Source organism: Neophocaena asiaeorientalis, unplaced genomic scaffold (genome assembly GCF_003031525.2).
Source record: "Neophocaena asiaeorientalis asiaeorientalis breed wild unplaced genomic scaffold, Neophocaena_asiaeorientalis_V1.1 scaffold134, whole genome shotgun sequence".
NCBI lineage: Eukaryota > Metazoa > Chordata > Mammalia > Artiodactyla > Phocoenidae > Neophocaena > Neophocaena asiaeorientalis.
In genome coordinates, this window is record NW_020185339.1 from 24,149,972 (window position 1) to 24,168,901 (window position 18,930).

General features: G+C 50.3%; 1 protein-coding gene and 1 long non-coding RNA gene across 3 annotated transcripts; one reads left to right on the forward strand and one right to left on the reverse strand.

The window, feature by feature from the left end:
- Positions 1 to 1,082: 1,082 nt before the first annotated feature.
- Positions 1,083 to 15,571, reverse strand: ESYT1 (extended synaptotagmin 1). 2 transcript variants are annotated; one of them, XM_024736819.1, is made up of 31 exons: positions 15,008 to 15,560; positions 13,182 to 13,223; positions 12,879 to 13,013; positions 12,701 to 12,774; positions 12,512 to 12,584; positions 12,262 to 12,351; positions 12,035 to 12,090; positions 11,480 to 11,603; positions 11,215 to 11,391; positions 11,015 to 11,097; positions 10,671 to 10,719; positions 10,453 to 10,539; positions 10,258 to 10,350; positions 9,383 to 9,454; positions 9,116 to 9,202; positions 7,633 to 7,782; positions 7,149 to 7,304; positions 6,843 to 7,019; positions 6,605 to 6,687; positions 6,442 to 6,490; positions 6,245 to 6,334; positions 6,006 to 6,101; positions 5,661 to 5,732; positions 5,482 to 5,568; positions 3,403 to 3,543; positions 3,139 to 3,293; positions 2,934 to 3,032; positions 2,719 to 2,850; positions 2,536 to 2,641; positions 2,248 to 2,297; positions 1,083 to 2,052 (listed from the first exon to the last, which is right to left on the reverse strand). In XM_024736819.1, exons 1-31 carry the CDS (start codon positions 15,389 to 15,391, stop codon positions 2,013 to 2,015), a joined length of 3,309 nt encoding a protein of 1,102 aa, XP_024592587.1. In that variant the 5' UTR covers positions 15,392 to 15,560; the 3' UTR covers positions 1,083 to 2,012. The 2 variants fall into 2 exon arrangements, with proteins under 2 accessions (XP_024592587.1, XP_024592588.1); XM_024736820.1 differs by having other exon boundaries at positions 1,233 to 2,052; positions 12,262 to 12,345; positions 15,008 to 15,571.
- On the forward strand, positions 15,156 to 18,565 carry LOC112394191 (uncharacterized). Its single transcript, XR_003002099.1, has 4 exons — positions 15,156 to 15,273; positions 16,857 to 16,957; positions 17,150 to 17,335; positions 18,507 to 18,565. It is a non-coding gene; the product is annotated as an uncharacterized LOC112394191 (long non-coding RNA).
- Positions 18,566 to 18,930: the final 365 nt, after the last annotated feature.

Sequence of the window (18,930 nt, forward strand, 5' to 3'; positions counted from 1 at the left end):
TTGACAACTCCTTGGAGACTGAGTTTAGTTCTTTCCCTTGAGCCTTTCCTCTCCTCCCAGTGGACAGCATCTTAAATTCCAGAGAAGATGATAAAGCTCCCCTGAGGCAGTTATGGAATCTCCAAGTTCCTATTACAGTGACTCAGTTTTCAGTAGTTCACTCTTCCTCCATCTCACTCTTCCTTCACGTGGTAATTAGAAGGGATAGGACACAGTTTCTCTAGCTTGGATTCCAGGAAGGGTCCCGAAAGGAGCTGAGCTCAGGGTGAGCAGCTCTGAATGGGTATAAAATACTTCTCATGTAGCTGCCCACTGGGTGGGGCCTTAAGCCCTTTTGGATGTGGCTGAACATGCCACTGATACTCCGTGACCCTGTGCTGTGGCACAGAGCTTCCAAGTTCACCAGGTTTAGGAATCCTTTCCCTGGAAAGCCCCGAGGATAATAATCGGTAACAGACTTCATCACTGTGACTGGGAATGAATCTCACCAGAAACTCAATAGCAGCTAATTCACACAGTTCCTTAACCACCCTCAACGCTACCAACAATCTTGGTGATTGCATCCACAGTAGGTTCTGACCACTAATGAACTTGACTCAATCTCTAAGAAGCAGTCTCAGCTGCAGGGAGCTCCAGTCCACCTGCGCCTACCTCACCACTGTTCACTCTCACGGAGGAACAAGTCGGTCAGGAAGCTGCACCACGGCCTGGCTCTTAAAGAGAGACTCTGAAAAAAAAAAAAAAAAAAAAAAAAAGAGAGACTCTGAGAACCAGAGGTGGAGATTCACTGACTTAGAATTACTCTAAGCAGCTACAGCGTGATGTCTTCGGAGAAGGTATGTGCCGACTTGATCAGAGGCGCAAAGGAAAAGACTCTCAAGGTGAAAGGACGGATGCCCACCAAGACTGTGAGAATAACTACAAGGAAAACTCCTGTGGTGAAGGCTCTAGGACTTGGGATCATTTTTCAGATGAGGATCCACAGCGACTCAGTGACACGCACAGTCCTTCTGCGATTGTTAATAAGATTACTTCCATCAGTACTGAGCCAGGAGTCGAGGTTGAAGTCACCATGGCAGATGTTTTAAATCAACTTTTTTAATAAACTGGTAATCAGTTGTTAAAAATATAAAACGGACATCATTTGTGAACTGAATAAAGGCTTTTGACACTTGGAATAAACACCTGATGGGTAGGCTGGATTCTCTGCCCTTAAGGAAAAGAGCCACAGATGATTTGAGTATAACGTTTAATGTAAGATACAGTGGATTGGCAGAGTTGGTACAAAGCTAAGAGATTCATTTCTAGTCAGTGAGTTAACAGCCTAGGCACCTGGACAAAAAATTGGCTCTGCTGTCCTGGGTCCTCCAAAGCCCCCTGTACAGCACCAGCTAGAGGCCCCACACCAAGACTGGTATTGGCTACCTGAAGGCTTTGATGGAATCTACTGTTCCCAGAGTGATTCAAGAGACTGGCTGGCCCTAGTCAACACAGCAGGTGTAATTTTCAGGACAGGCTTGAGGAAAGTGGGTATGGAACTGGACATGGGGTTTGGGTGGCTGTACATTTGCTGCATGCAGTAGTCCAAGAGGCTCTCAGCTGGAGAGGTTAGCCTTTCTACCCTCCCTGACTGCTGTTTGGGAAGAAGGAGAAAAAAGGTCTTTCAAAAAGCTGTATTTGGCATGAGCTAATGCCACTGCCAGTGGCCAGGCACAGACACAGAAGGCCCTGAGGAGCTGGGCGGAAAGGAGAATGTGCAGGCAGAGCAGGAGATAGCCAGCTCACGTCCCTGCCCCAGGAGCCCAGAAGGATGAAGGCCGTGCAGTAAAGGGTAACATACGGTCCTCCTCTTTGGTCACGCAAAGGCCCTAGCATGGGCCTGGGAGGTGAGAGGGCTGAGGGGTGCAGGCTCTGCCCCCGGGCCCCAACCTTTAGGCTCATCACATTGAGGCAGTGATGCAGCGAGAGGCAAGGCAAGGAGACAGAGCAGTCAGGCTGGTAATCTCTGGCTCCTAGGAGCTGCCCTTGTCCTTGTCATCCATGAGGTCATACCTGTGGGAACAAGCAGAGAGGGCTCAGGTAGAAAGATGACTTCTGTGTCCTCTTATAAATGAGACAAGATCTGAGGGCTCTTATACTTCCGAGGATCAGTGGTTCTCAGCTTGGGTTACATCCTTTTTCCCTCCTATGATTGGGATTTTTCCTACTTAAGCATCCAAGCCCATCCCCAGCTCATCAGACACTCACCACTGGGCTGCACCCTGGGAAAGGTCTATCTCAGTGAGGTCCAACTGCACCTGTGTTGCGGGATAGTAGGGGTGAGATGTTACTTTTGATGTTTCCAAAGACCACATCCTACCCTGACACACTTCTGGTCCCAAACCAGTGCAGAGGTAATTGGGTAGTAAAGTACTATAAAGTACATCTGTAAAGTAATGTCACCAGGGTGCTTACTCCCTAATAGGGACTATAAGCCTTTCCACCAGCAACTTCTAACTCTCACCTTTGCCTGGTCCACCTTTGCCCTCTTCTTACCTTCCCCAGCAGCTCACGCTCTCTTGACATGAAGGAGGAACTAGACTTCACAGAGACATCCAGCTTTCGCCGAAGGGCCTCATCCAGGGGCAATTCCCACTCAAACCTGAGGAGGGACTGGGGTTAGGGGAAGGGGCCCTTCCCGAGCCTGCCATCTCTTCACTTGAATGCTCACTGACTGACCGTTCATCGAATTCAGGATTTAGGGTCCTCTTCTTCTGTGAGCTCTTCCTCTTGGTACCCCGGTTCTTGTCTGGCAGTAGCAACAGTGACACGTAGGGGTCGGGGGGATCCCGTCCATTTTGTCGAAGGGCCCTGTGACAGGAGGAAGAAGGTGATGAGGCAACCTGAGGGGAGGGACGGGGAGAACCTGGAGGATGTGAGGGATGGAGTCTCACCGGCAGCTGTGAACGATGCTGATCAGCTTTCGTTCTTCACTGTAGTACCAAACAGTGAGTTTCACCTGGCCTAGAGGCCCGGCTGGAGCCTCAAGGGGACTGTGGAGAGATGGAGATAGCGTTGGGAGGAGGTAGTGCCTTGGGAGTCTGTAGCTTATCCTTTGTATCCTTGACTGAGTCCCATCTTTCTGACCCAGCGCTTTACCTGTCACTGTGTGTTAGGCGCTGCCGGAGCTCTGGGGCTGAGGAAGTGATGTGAGGGAGTCCTCCCCAGAGCTCCGGTTCTTCGCTTAGAGATGAGGAGCTGTGGCTGTAGCTGTGGCTGTAAGCTTCCACCCCTGAGTGCTGGGACACCAGGATCTAGGTAAACAAGAAAGCAGCACGCAGAGTCCTTCCGCTCCCGGGCTAGAAGGACACGGCCCTCTGCTCCCGCCCTCCCTCCCCTTGCCCACTGTCTCCTGGCACTCACCCTGAGCTGTGCTCTCAGTAGCACCTGCCCTGGACCATTGCTGAGCATAAACCAGTGGTCCAAGCAGAGCCGGTCAGCCACAAGGAGCTCAGAGAGGGGCAGGGATAACGAGCCCAATGCGCCAGTCCCCTCACCCTGAACCTGTGGAGCAACAGGACTGCCGTCAAGAGAGAAGTGATTTAGGTAGTTCCCTGGCGATCCAGTGGTTAGGACTTGGCGCTTTCGCCACCAGGGCCCGGGTTTGATCCCTCGTAGGGGAACCCGTAAGCCGCAGAGCGAGGCCAGAGGCAAAAAAGAGAGAGAGAGAAGTGATTTAATCCTGGCATTCCAGGTCCAAATGCTTGGACACTTGAGTGGTTTTGGAGAGACTCCCCTTCGTGAAGGGCAGGGGAGCTGTGGTAATAGTTGCTGCTGGTCCCACTTCCCTGCTTCCCTTTCTTTTTTAACCAGAGTAGACTGTACTATCTTTACTTCCTAAGCTTTCACAAATTATCCCAGTAATACCTGCATAGGGTAGAAAAAAGAATAGTAAAAATAGAATTAAATTGTTTCCTGCCCATCCTATCCTCATGTCCATACTCCAAATGTAATAAACCCTTCCTATTTTCTTTGTTCTGGCATAATTCTAACTAATATGTCTATATCTCTATTTCATAATTTGCCAACTTTAATATCTACTGATTCCCTGCTATTCAAGATGACAAATTGAGCTTATTTACATCTCTTCTCTATCTCTGTCAGTGTTGTTAATAGTCGCATTATTTGACATTCTGTTGGTTTCTATTCATGTAATTCTCTACTTACTGTTCTGTCAACTTTGGAAGGTATTTGACTTACTCCATATAGAGAAAGTCAGCACTCCTATATTACCTTCCCCCATCCTCTCCCCACCTCCCATACCTCTTCACTTTTCGGTCACCCTTCGACCCACTGAAATCTAGCTTCTACTCCATTCCAGCCACTGAAGTTGCTCCAGTCATCAGTGACCTCCTAGTTTTAAAAGTCAGTGAATAGTTTTCAGTCACCTAATTTTACCTCTCAGTAACATTTGACCACTTCCTGTCTTTTGAAACACTCTTCTTTTGGCTTCTGGAACCCACTCTCTCGTGGGGAGCGTCCCACCACCCCGGCCACACTTCAGTGCTCTTCTTCCTCCGTCTGCCATTCTGTTGCAGCGCGCATGTCCACTCTACACACGCGCTGAGGGATCGCACTCACGCTGTGACTACAGCTGCTACCTGTCGCTTGCCCGTGATGCTCAAAGCAGAGGGAGAGGGCGGAGCACCACAGTGGGCCGCAGATCCACCTTCCAGATGGCTGTCTCCCCTTGGACAGCCCTCAGACATCTCGATTTCAAAAACTCCTGCTCGGTGCATTCCCCGTGTTGGCGATGGCTCCTTTATCTGTCCATCCACACCAAAACCCCAGGAGTTAACACCTAGGTGTTCTTTGTTCCTCTTCCCCCTCCATGTCAAAATAACCACCAAACACTATCTGGCCTTTGTCAGTTCTTGCTTCAGTTACTCTCACAGTCTCTTAAGTGACCTACCTGCCTCCAGCGCTGCCTTCCTTCAGTTCATTTTTTTACCCTGATGTCGACACCATCTTCCTAAGATGCAAATCTGGATGCCACCTCTCATTCCTTCAAATGTTTCCCTATGCCTTTAGGATAAAATCCAAATTCTTAGCATAATTTTTTTGTGATCTTGCTCTTTCCTGCCTCTATAATGTATAATTTGCCTTCTTTCTCCTCCATTCCCTTCTCAGCCTTAAGAGTTTTCCTGTCCTTCTTTTCTTGGTCAGGGCCTATTTACCCTTAATCTAAGGACGCCTTTCTTACTATCTTTCTTACCTCACCTTTTCCCTTGTCTGAGTTAGAACCCCTCCTTTTTTCCCTACACTGCCTTTACCTCAGCAGTTATCAGTCAGGAAGTATTCTCTGGTTATTTTTCTCCTAAAGGAAGAGTGTGAGCTCCAAAAAGATAAGAACATCTTTTATCTCTGAATGCCCTGTGCCTGGTTCAGTGCCTGGCCTGTGACAGCAATCTACAAAATGTTTGTAGAATGAATTTACGGTACCTGCAACTCCAGGCTCTCAGAGTTTGGTTTCCTGATGAGAAAGGAGGCACTCTCATCCCAGACAGGGGCTGACGTTTGGGAAACAGTCTGGTGGAGATGAGGGGTATGATCAGTGTTGACATTTTCTCCTCTATGCCTCTCATCCCTCCCATTCTTAGTCCTGCAGCATTTCCTAATACCTTAGTTTTATGAGAAGTATCTCCCACGGCAATAGTAGCATAAGGGCTGGGAGGCTTGGTACCTTTTCGGAGCTGGAAAGAGAATGTTAGTCTTAAATTTGGACCAGTTAGGCAGATTCCCCCCTCCCCTCATAAATTACATCCACAGCCAGTGGCCCATGTCCCCATGTCCCCACTTGACAGCCCTCACCCTCCTGGCCTCGAACAGAAAATTCTTCCCACCCCAGCACCACCCTGGGAGAGAGGAATTTGGAATTTACTATTCCAAACACACTAGGAGCATCCAAACCTGAGAGATGTAGAAGAAGGGCCAGGGAGCTATGGGGCGTGGGGAGCGTATCTCACCGGCAGGTCCTCAGCCCGCTCCAGGTAGACGGAGAGCAGGGCCGCCGCCAGTTCTGCACTCTTCTGAGTCTGGATCAAACTGTTCACCTGCAGCACCTGGGGAAGGACACATGGGAGCTGGGGAGTGGTAACTGACACTCTGGGGCCTGGCATATGCCTTAAAAGCTCATAGAAGAGTTTACCTTGACCCATCTTGGGTCCCTCTTGGGTCCCTTCCTTCCCCCAGCATCTTTCCTTACCTCCTCTAACTCAGCAGCAGTGGGACGGGGGGTCAGACGCTCCAGACACAAGTGTAGGCGGCCAGATGGGACATCCTCCAGGGTCAGCCACTGTGGAAGTGGGCAGGGTTAAGACTTGGGGGTGTGGGGACAGGGACTATGAGAATGAATCATGCATCAAGATCAGGACAGACTGCTGATTCTAATTCCATGCTCACCTCATCAAGGAAGCCATTGTTTAGGACTGTGGTGAGACTCACTTTACACCTGTAGAGGAGAAAGATTAAAATTAAGGTCTGTGGTCAAGAGCCAAGTCTTTTGTCTCCAAGGTCTACAGAGGCCCAGCCCATCTTCCCCGCTGGACGCCCCCCACCGCCTCACCTGCCCAGAAAGTCGTCCTTGTCCAGGTCCTTGTCAAAAACTTCAACCTCTAGCTCTTGGCCTGGAATTGATGTGATGATCACCTAGTGGGAGAAAATAGTGGGATCCTTTCCTTTTCTTCTCAGAATGACTGGACACCTCCCCCAATCAACTGAACCCCAGAAGTTTTTTGGACCACTCTCAGAGCTGGGGGAGGAATGGGGCAAGACTGGGAAGAGTCTTAGCCCTCAATTCTGACCTCAAAGACCTCGTTCCAACGGGGATTGAGATCTTCCCGAACAACACGGCTCCGGAAGCTTCGTCCTCCCAGCTTTAGTTTGACATAGGGGTCTGACTTCCCCTTCACTAATCCCCCCAAGAAACGGTCTTTGGCAATCAGGTCCTGGGCCTCTAATACATGAATCCGAAGCACATTCTGTAAAAGGGACAGATGGGGCACCAGGTGGCGGTCAGAGAGAGAATACTGTCAGACCCAACCCTGAAACAGGCTTTGCGCACGTAGGGTGGGCAAACAGACTCCACTACTTTCCAGATATAGACTTACCTCCGTCCCAAAGTTACTGTCAGGAGTAGTGTGACTGGGTCGAGGTGGGGCATCCACACTGCTGCCTGTCTGGGGGCTCTCGTCGTCCAGGTCCCAAGCTCCAGGAGTACCAGGCACAGCAGGGAAGCGCACTTCTGACGAATCCAAGTACAAGAGCTGGGAAGGGTAGTGTGATTGTCAAATCAAAGCAGTGCATTTAGCCACCAGCAGGCAAGGTATGCGGGGGCTGGGGGGGGGGCGGGGCAGAGCAGGGGCTCTGACAGGGAAACTAGGTCCCTGCCTTGGCTGTGCTTATCTCTGGGGGGTTCACTCCACACTCACCCTACTCAGACACCATGTCTTCCCCCAGTTAGATCAACAAACATTTTTTGTGCGTCTGCTAGATGCTTTCAGATACACTAGCTCATTTCATCGTAGAGGATCCCCTTTCCTTACTCTTAATACCACCAGGAATCCACGAGGCCCTTCCCCTCTACCTCCATACCCTCATAACCAGTTTCATGTACAGCCGGGAGTTTGGGCCAGAGCTGCTGAGCTGGAACCACTGGTCCAGGGTGAGTTCAGGGGCAGTCAGCAGGCGAGCCAGAGGCAGGGTCAACGCCCCTAAAGTCAGGGCCCTGGAGTCATCCTTCACCTATAGGCACAGGAGGAGGGGATGGAGTGAGGGATTAGGGAAAAGGGAGGTAGACTGCGGAAACGATGACACAGCTGCAGCTTCATTCTCTCTGTGCCAATCAAACCTTTTGCTCCACTCCAGGCCATCCTTTTACAGTCCTCTGCCTACTCTACAGTCCCTTCCTCCTTTGCTCTTTCTGGTCTCATTACCTGGAAAGTTCTCATTCTGCTCTTCTCTGCCTATTTAAATCCTACTGATACTTTAAGACCCTCTGAAAATCCTACTTCCTTCACAAAGACTCTCTAGTTACTCCAGCCTCTGTACCTTTCTCTGGCCATCCTAAGCGCTATACTATGGGTATTTTACTCCCAATGATTAATGTTGAATCATTCTTAGATGGCTATATATGTTTGTCTCCTCTCTGAAACTAGCCAGTAAGCTTCATGAGGGCAGATACTGTATTTTGTGATTTTTCTATGACCTTAAAAGTGCTAGACGTCTGGGAGGCTGGGCCTGGCATATGCACACGACTCTGTGTAAAACAGATGATCAGCAAGGACCCGCTGTAGAGCACAGGGAACTCTACTCAGTACTCTGTAATGGCCTCTATGGGAACAGAATCTGAAAAAAAATAGGTATATGAATACGTATAACTAAATCACTTTGATGTACATCTGAAACTAACACAACGTTGTGCTAACCCTATACTCCAATGTCAAATTAAAAATTAAAAAAAAAAAGTAAAATCAAATAAAAATAAACCAGAAAAAAAAAAGTGCTAGGTGTCTAGCTGGTGCTCAATATGTTCCTCTCTTCTTTTAACAGGGTTTTTGTTTAGCTTTTGGCTGTGCCGCATAGCATATGGGATCTTAGTTCCCCGACCAGGGATTGAACCTGTGCCCCCTGCAGTGGGAGCGCAGTCTCAACCACTGGACCACCAGGGAAGTCCCCTTCTCTTCTTTTAAAAAATAATTTTTTTGAGGCATAATTTACATACCACAAAAATCACTCATTTTAAGCGCACAATTCTCAGTTATAAAAATGATTCTAGAGAGACGGGTGGGGAACCGTGGAGAGTAGAAGAGGTGGAGAGTCTAGGTAGGTGGACTGAAAATAGAGATCATGGAATTCCCTGGTGGCCTAGTGGTTAGGACTCCGTGATCTCACTGCCAAGGGCCTGGGTTCCATCCCTGATCAGGGAACTAAGATCCCGAAAGCCACACGGCACAGCCGAAAAAAAAAAACAAGAAGAGAAAATAGAGATCAAAGGAGAAGATGGAGAGAAGAAATGGTGCAGATCTGAGAAGACAGAATAGTGTATCGAGGAGGGACTGATAGGTGATTCTCTCACCTGCACATCGAGCTCCTGGCTTCGAGGGTCTTGCAGGAAGAACCGGAAGGCCTCCTCCCACACCGGGCAGTTGGCATTATAGACAGTCTGGAGATGTGCAGGATGTGATCAAGGTACATGCCACAGTCCCAGTCCTGTTTCTCCAGAAAACCCTTCCTCTTACAGGCATCCTAAAGGGAACACTTCATCCCAAGAACAGTCCTCCCTCCTCCTGTCCCCACACACACATGACACCTGGCACAATGATATCCTTGTCCTGGCCCTCACCTTGCTCTCCTGGGTCACATCCTGAATTGACAGCTGTACCATGGGGTTGGGCTCCTTGTTCCCCTTCTTCAGCTGTGGGGGGGTAGAATTCAGAAGTCACTATCTTGGTTGTTTTTGTTTTTGTTTCAGTGAAGGAAGGACAGCTGTCATTAGAATCCTTCCCCTGGTGCTTCCCTGGTGGCACAGTGGTTAAGACTCCGCCTGCCAATGCAGGGCACACGGGTTCGGGCCCTGTTGCGGGAAGATCCCACATGCTGCAGAGCAACTAAGCCCATGCACCGCAACTACTGAGCTTGCGCTCTAGAGCCCGCGATAAAGATTATAAGAGAATATTATGAACAACTTTATACAAATACTTAGAAAACATCGATTAAATAGATAATTTAAAAATATAACTCACGGGACTTCCCTGGTGGTGCAGTGGTTAAGAATCCACTTGCCAATGCAGGGGACACGGGTTCAAGCCCTGGTCTGGGAAGATCCCACATGCTGCGGAGCAACTAAGCCCATGCGCCACAACTACTGAGCCTGCGCTCTAGAGCCTGCGAGCCACAACTACTGAAGCCCACGTGCCACAGCTACTGAAGCCCGTGCGCCTAAAGCCCATGCTCCACAACAAGAGAAGCCACGACAATGAGAAGCCCGCACACTGCAATGAAGAGTAGCCCCCGCTCGCTGTAACTAGAGAAAGGCCGCACACAGCAACGAGACCCAACACAGCCAAAAAAAAAAAAAATCGTACTCCTGGACCCCCTCTTTGGAACCCTTGCGTTACATGTTGTTGCTACTGAAGCAGAGCAGGCCAGGGGAAGGGAGAGTGTGGGAATGCTGCACCCATGGCTTCCTGTTCACCTGCCCTCAGAAGCCACACTCACAGGAAGATCCTGGGCCCGATCCAGATAGACGACTAAGATGGCAGCTGATGGGGGCTCCGGTTGGGAGGAGACTCCTCGGTTCCACTGTAGAACCTGGTGTGGGGTGGTAGTAGTCAGACCTTCATCCCTCCAGCCCCCCATACTTCTAGCTATGTATTTCTCCCCTGCTAGCTTCCTGTTTTCAATGTTAGTTACCTGCTCCAGTTTTTCTGCATCTGGCAAAAGTGAAAGCCATTCTAGCCTTAAGTGAACTTGGCCTTGCCCACTTTGTAGAGGGAACCACTGGAGGGAGAGGTAGAAGTATAGAGGTATAGTAGAGATCATACACACCCAATCTCTTCCCCACCAATGTAGCAACCACCGTCTACACAATGGGGGACAGCACCCTCCACCTTCCTCTTCTTTCAACTTACTTCATCCATTACTCCAGCCTGCAATACTTTTCCTACATCCAGCTTCATTCTGGGGGGTGGTGGTAGTGATGATGGCAGTGAAAGGGAAAAGAGGGGAGTGTTACAATTAGCAAGATGTCATTCACTGGCCCCCTTCTCATCCACACAGAAATAACTGGCACATCTCAGACTCCCTTCTCAACCCTCCGGAAATATATATGCATGTGTGTGTGGTGGGGATGAGGGGTGGGAAGCCTGGGAAGGAAAATGATAATATGATTCCCAGGCCTGGAAAAGGATTATAATTACCTCTGAGACCTTGGTGGCCCTGGAGATTTAGAATCCTAACACAGGCAGAGTCTCACCTGCCCAGAAAGTCATCTTTGTCTGGATCCTTGTCAAACACTTCCACCTCAATTTCCTGTCCTGGGACCTCATGTACCATAACCTGAAGAACACAGAGGGATAAGGGTCCGCAGGTGTGAAGATCATCCAATCAGCATATTCTCTCAAAATCTCCTGGAGCCTCCCCATCTGACACAGCCCCACTTGTTGGCTCTCCCACCTCATAAGTCTCTCCCCACTGGGGGTTGAGTTCCTCATCAATGACACGACTGCAGAATGTCTGGGTGCCCACTCGCACAAGTGCGTAGGGGTCTGACTTGCCCTCAATCAGGCCCTTTATGTATTTGTCCTTGGAGCTCAGCCCTCGAGCGGCTAGCAGGTGAATCCGAATAATGCCCTGAGGGTAGGAATCATATTGTGAGAAATTAAAGACCCACCACAGGGTTCCCGAGAGAAGGATCTATCTAATAGGGGAGAGACCATACCCTGGGAAGAGGGGAACGCAACTGGGCCACATCTTGAAGGTCAGGCACAAGGGGCACCAATAATCGGTTGGGCAACACAAGAAAGGCAGCGATGGAATCCATGATCATGGTGTCAGAGAGGGAGCTGAATGGGGGATTGGAAAAGGAGGTGAGTGTGAGTGTCAATATTTCCGCACCGCCAACTATGTTTCCCACAACCAAGAGAGACCTAAAGCTAGAGGGAAGTCCTTTCTTGAAAATACCTTTTTGCTTCTCTTCTACCCTGATTTCCCACCTACTACTCTGTCCCCTCCTCACTGCCATCGCAGCTCTTCTTTTGCCCTTTGCCCTGGCTGAGGAGTCTGTAGCCCACTTCATTCTCTACCAAAATGCACAGTCCCCCCACAGAAGAAAAATCACAGTATGAAACTTTTCAGGGGTATTTGTCTTATCTCCCCAACTACGGTCAAGCAAGGCTCTTGGAGGGCATCAGCTGCATCTTTTACTGCTCTGTGTCCCTTAAACCCCCAAACCAGGGCTGGAACACTTAGCAGGTGCTCGATAAATCCTTCATACCTGAGTCCTGGGATATCCAGCAGATTGGTCATCCCTGTCCAGTTGATGTCTAGGGTCTGGAAGCAAAGAGCAGGGGGATCGGGACAGAGCATGTGGTGGCATGGTCACACCCATCCAACAGTTGCCAGACCCTTAGCCTCCTTGTCAGTTCCCTCCCCTATTCCCCATAGCTTCCAGTCCTCTCTGCTTCCCCCGCTTCCCTACCCCTCCTCAACGTTTTCCCTTACCGGGCGTCGGATAAAGAACATCGACACAGCCCCCACGATAGGAAGGTTCCCAATGAGTGGTTCAAGAATCACCCGTAAGACACCCTGCAGCTGGGGCAGGAAGAGACGAACGAACAAAGCCTTTCCTCAGAAACAGCCTTCTTTCCCTCCCAGACCTCCCCAGTCTTGGTTTTCCCAACCTCCCACTTCCCCATATCTAATGAAACTGAGGGCAAAGGCTTCTTATGGAGGCCCCTGACAACTGCCCCACCTGCATGCCCTTGACTCCTGCTTTGCAGAAATATTTCTTCACTTCCACATCGATCTGTACATCACCTACGTAGCTGGGAGTTGGTGAGGAAGAGAACAGAGGGTTAGTACTAGGCTGGAGTAAGTAAGGGGAGTGAAGTAGTCAGAGTGACCAGGAAAGGGAATCGGGAAGAGTGGTGAGTGGCATTACCTGATGTTCAGGTCCAGCAGGATCTGTTCTTTCCTCTGACCAGGGTGAACCCTGACTCCTACGATGCGCAGTGGCTGCAGAGATGAATGCTTGAGAGGGGAGGGAAAGGCCCCTTTGGGCCACCCATCTCCCCTGCTCCATCTCTTCCCTGTCGTTACTTTCCCTCCTACACACGTACCTTTTCACCCAATTCCACTCGTGTAAACGTAAATGTTTGCAGGTGGGGGTTAGATCCTCGAACAGCTGGGGCCACAGTTTCAGCCAAAAGCTTCTCCATATACTGGCCCAGGAAGGGCCAGACCTGGGCCACAATCTGGGAGGAAAGGGAGCTTGTCATAGGAGAGCGCTGCCTTCCCTCTAAAGGCAAGTTCCTTCAGACTCCTCCCCATGGGGAGGCTAGGTTTGAAGCGTGGCAGGGTCTGACAAGAGAGCGAACCCCACTCCCCCTCAGGAAAAACAACCCAAGACAAGCAACCCTCACCTTATTTAGCCACTCAGCTTTCTCCACATCTGGGAAGCTGACCTGGAGGTGGAGAACGTGGAGATAGTGAGGAGCACTCTCCTCTGCCCGTAGTTTCCTACTAAGATGCCAGGTGGATGCTCACTAAGGAAAGCTAAGTGTGACAGGGCCTCCTCACACCCAGGGCTTGGGGGAGGGGCCGGGATGTCCTGAGGATTCATTCCTCCAGGGGGTTTGGGGCCCTGGGAGCTGACAGTGTCAGCCACACAAAGTTGCTTTGCGGATAGCTCAGGGGTGTGAAACGATGACAGCTGCTGGGGCAGAGAGGAGGAGGAGGGGAGAGAAGGGCACATTCTTTCCGGAGGGGGAGGTCCTGACAAATCAGAGTTTGAGGAGGAAATCCTGGGATTGGAGAAGTCCTGGCTCCTTTTACCAGCCTTCCCTCTGCCCCTCGAACCAAGAGGTGAAGCAGGACGCGGCTCCGGTGTTAGGGAGGGGCCAGAAGAGCCATACAGGCCCAGGCTGGTGTGTTCTTTCTTTCTTTTTAATCCGTGTGACTCTTGATGGGAAGGAAGGACACCTGTGCTTTGTACTGGGGGGGAGGAGGAGGGGTAGTTGCTTTAGGAGGAAAATTAGTTTCCATGATGAGAAGTAGGAAGAACAGAGAACCTTGCTGCCTGGGCTACAAGTCCCATGGGACCATTTCTGCCCCTTTCTCCTCCCCAGTCCAGGGTCTGGGAAGCATAGCTGTGTTTGCCTAGTGTCAACTTTTTCGGTACGCGGGCCTCTCACCGCCGCGGCCCCTCCCGTTGCGGAGCACAGGCTCCGGACGCGCAGGCTCAGCGGCCATGGCTCACGGGCCCAGCTGCCCCGCGGCATGCGGAATCCTCCCGGACCGGGGCACGAACCCGTGTCCCCTGCATTGGCAGGCGGACCCCTAACCACTGTGCCACCAAGGAAGCCCTGCCTAGTGTCAACTTTGATTCCCCCAGGCAGGCACCTCTGCTGGGAGGAGCAGGAAGGGAGGGGTCGGGAAGGGCCGGGTAACGGGCTCGGCATCTGCAAGGCCTGAGAAGCCATCGGGGGCCCTTACCACAGGAGAGGGGGCGTAGAAATAGGGTCCTGGCCCCAACCCAGCAGGCGCAGCCCGCAGCCCGGAAAAGGGTGGGGCCGGCCAGGGGCGGTGGAGTGCGGGCAGCGGGCACTGCAGCAGTCACACTACCCTCCCCCCAGTACCCCCGCCCTTTGTCCAGCAGCCGCCTCCGCTGCGCTGCGGCCAGGCCGCCTGAGGCTGGAAGGCTAGGGCCGGAGGGTCCATCCGGGTGCGGGAGCTCGACTGGGCAATGCTCCCGGGGAGGGTCTCGGGATAAGAGCGGGAAAAGGGAGAAGAACCTTATGGCCTTAAATAGGTTTAAAAAAAAAAAAAGTCTTGGGGAGGACAGGAAAGAGGAGGGAACCCACTGAGCGGCAACGGGAACAGGGACGCCCAGGAGCAGTGTGAGTGGCACCAGAAACGAGGAGGGGCGTTCGAGCGGTTTGGTTGGAGGAAGAGCCACGGCTGAGACGGGCTCCCCAGATGTTATTGCTCTTGCCCAAGCGTAGAGGAAGAAGTCCTGATTCTGTGGAAGAATCGGGATCCGGGAGTGTGGAAGGGGGGGCGGGTAGTGGATAGTCGGTCCAAAGAGTGGCGCGTCCCTGCAGGCAAGAGGCTAGCGGGCCAAAGGGGAAAGTCTGGGGCCCATCGTCCCAAGATGGGGAGCTGACTTTAAGGATAGGGAGGGAGAGCCCGAGAACTAAGGGGCAAGAAGGGGACTATGCTGCACTGAGGATTGAGGGTGGTCGCTCACCCAGGCAGGTAGTTCTCGATGGCTCATGTAAAGAGTTTTCGTCGTGAGCCGCTCCTCATCATCCAGCAGCTGTCGCGCTACTCGAAGGCTCCGTTCTTTCTCCTCGCGGACCCGGCGCCAGCCCAGGTAGAGGGCGAGGCCGAAGAGCACAAAACCCACGCTGAGTCCTATTGCCCCGGCCAGGTACACCGGCACCAGCACCAGCAACCGCCGCCCGAACGAAGTCAGCACCGCCAAGGCCTCACCCGCGGCGCCTGAGCCGGCAGGTTGGTTCCCAGAACTCTGGTCCAGCTTTGCGTGAGCAGTGGGAGGCTGGTCAGGCGGGTCGGAGGGAGCGTTGGGCTGGTCCACTGGGCTGGGGCGGTCTCCAGGAGAGCGGTCCATGCTGCCACCTCTGGGAGGACCCGCCCGACCCAGAGACCAGCTAGAGGTTGCCTAGTTCTCAGACCAGATTCCCCGCCTACAAACCATAAACCCCAGAATGGGGGAGGGGACTTAAAGCCACGCCCATTCGTTCTGACGGTTCGGGTTGGTCCGTGCCGCATAGATGAAGGTGGAGTCAAAAGACCGAAGCCCTGCCCCCTGCCTCGGGGAGAGGAAAGGGCTCGGGAGAGGCAGTACCTTCCTGATTGGACCGGAGTGCCAAGATGGGCGGTCTGAGATGGCGGGAAAAGGAGAAAAAAGGCTAAAGAGCAGCATGAGATTAGCCAGAAAGAGGGGGAGGAGCTGCGTACCATTTCAAGAGGAGAGGCGGGACCCACGTGGGATTGGAGTGCCTATGGTATGACGTCATGCAGAGCCGCACCGGCAATTACTCTGTTTTAGAGAGAGCTGGAGTTGCGAAGTTGAGGGGTTGTGGAGCGTCGGGATTTCCTTCCCCTCCCTTCAGACGGTTTGGCAGAACTTGGTCTGCGATTCCTACATGTTCATTTGTCTCCTTTCCCACGTTTTCATACTTTAAGCACATTCCTTATCCTTCCACTTTTTTTTTTTGCTGGTTGTCCTTATAAAAGGAAAGTAAATTACCCTATTTGGAATGAAAGTGTTCGATGATCGACCCTGTTTATCCTGTTCCCAGTCCTCTACTTTGTCTATGCAGTGTAACGACAGACTAGAGAAAACTGGAGAACCCGAAAATTACAGAATTGAGATAATCTAGCCTTCAGGCAAGAGGGAGGGGGGAAAAAAGCGGAGTGAATAGGAAGTGAGGCTTTATTTCTCTTTAGAAATCTCCAAGTTAGTTCATTCTATGTCCAAGAATTAGTCATCTCTATTTTAAAGAGCAAATTAAAACTAAATTGGCTCCAAGGGGGGTGGGGTCTCAGCTGCCGCAGAAATGATTACATTTTCCAAGAATTCCTGACCCTGAGGAACCGCTAGGACACTAAAATGGGAAATCAAGAGTAATGAGACAATCCTGTTTCTCATTTGCCTGGGTTATAAGGAAGGTTTAGAATACAGTCAGATGTAGAACTAAGTTCTACATCGCACTGTGTAGGTTTAGGAAGGAAAAAATGCAGGGTATATTGATGATGACTCTTGTTACTAGTTAACTGGACTTAGAGGTGTACTGTTGTCCAGGGACTTAAAAACTGGACTGATTGGAAGCCCAGGAGGGACAGATTGGTCATGATTACCTTCTAATGCAATGTATGTGGGGCTTGTGTTATTCTGTTTGGTTTACAGCTGTTAAATTTTATCTGGCTCTGCAGGACATAGATTTCATCAGGCTATGTTTCATCAAAGCTGTTTAAAACTTATCCCTGCCCAGGCTCCCTCCCTTAATCTTAAATTTTCTCACTTCCCTTTCTCTACTTCTCTGAAACAGTATCTAAACTGCTTCTTTCAGTTTGCAGAACTGTGTAAGGAACAGTTTTCCACCTGCCTCCTATGTTCTCTGTATTCTCAGAGATGAGCAGGTAAAAAAGGAGCTCAAGGAGTTTGGAGGAGGTGAGTGCCCACCAACTTGATGAACCAGAACTATAGCAGGAAAATGGATGAACATCCTCAGAAGGAAACCTCCCTATAAGCTGAAATTTGCCAAACACTGGAGTAGGGGAAGGGATCCCTTAGGCTGGGGGATGAAGAGGGTGACCTATGGAAGTTCCTTTTCAAACTTTTCCCCTTTCTCATCCTATCTAGATCATCAGATCGTCCTACTGAAGACGGTGTATGGAGGACAAAAGCTCATCCCCAGGAAGGTCTCTTCCCAGCTGGGGCCCAGGAGCCACAGAATCAGCAGCTGCAAGGCACCAGAACAAGTAAACAAGATGGGTCCCCGCCCACTGACAATTCTGCTGCCCAGGTGCCACCTGGTGGTGATAAGCAGTAAGTGGGTAACACGAAAAAGGATGGCCATTTGTTAGAGGAAGTGTCTAAGCGAGGAGAGCACTTAGACTTCCTGGTTTTGCAATCTGCATTTATATGTAAACTACAGCTGCCTCCCAGGGTTGGATGTGGTAATCTGGTCCTAGCCTACTCTCCAAGATGGAAGGGGCAACGGGATTTGAGGAAACTTCCTCTGTATTATTCCTTGTAAGTTACTGGAAAGTAGTGGTCCCATTGCTGGATGGCTCTCTATCATTAGAACTTTCTTATGCCAAGTCTGGAGTCAGACTGCCTGAAGAGATTCCTAGTTCCATTCCTTACGAGTTGTGGAGACTTGGGTTGATTACCCTCTTTAAGTCTTTCTCCTCTGCAAAACAAGTATAATAATAATGCCCATTGTGTCAGTGAACTATTGCATGTAAAGTGCCTAACACAGTACCTTGGTTTATATTAAGTACTCACATGTTAGCAATTTTTCTAGAACTCTCTGCTTATTTCCTATGCAGCAACACAGGACCTTTTTCTCCATAAGGTAGCCCTTCATATATCTGAAGACATCTATTGGGTCAACCCTCAGTCTTCTCTTGCCAGTTTTTTTCAGATACCCCACTGGTTTGCCAATGGCCCTCTGCAAAAACTATTTAGAAGAACACACAATACTTTAGAACTGGTTCCACTCAGATAGACGTGGTAGAACTACTATATTTACAATGCACAACTATGGTTCTTTTACCCTTATAGAGTTTCTAGAAAGGTACCTAGAACATAGCAGCCTCTTGATATTTATTAACTGACATATTATGAAGAATAAGATTTTAATTTTTTGCAGCCAATTGGAAGTCCCATGTTGTTCTCACATGAATTATTGCTAATATAGATCTCTGCATTTGTTTCTCAGATAGGCTCAAGCAATTTTTAGAGGGAAGGTCGGTCAGTCCAAATTGACCCTTTGGATTAATTTAGTCAATACAAGTTACAGACACTTTCCATATTACTTAGTGTTTCCTTGTGTTACTGTTGGAAACTGGGCTTTTCATATTTTTATACAATTAAAAAAAAAACCATAGCCCTTGGGTATATCCCTAGAGACTAGAGATTTCTCTAACATGAATGTGCTAGTCAACATTTACTAGGCACAAATGTTGTTTTTTTTTTGTTTGTTTTTTTTCAGTATGTAGGCCTCTCGCTGCTGTGGCCTCTCCGGTTGCGGAGCACAGGCTCCAGACATGCAGGCTCAGCAGCCATGGCTCACGGGCCCAGCCACGCCGCGGCATGTGGGATCCTCCTGGACCGGGGCACGAACCCGCATCCCCTGCATCGGCAGGCGGACTCTCAGCCACTGCGCCACCAGGGAGGCCCAAATGTTCAGTTTCGATTCCATCAAACTCTACTGTTAACTGACCCATAATTATTCTCTTATCTGCAATGACTTAGCAAGTGAGAAAGAGGAAAGCAGTTCCTGACATCTGGGAGCTGGCCTGACACAGCTAGGCTTTGGAATTATTAGGATCTGACCTGGGCTCACAGGTACTGTTGGACACAATCTCACAAAACACCAATATCAGACAAAACTACTCAGTGACTGTGATGAAGTG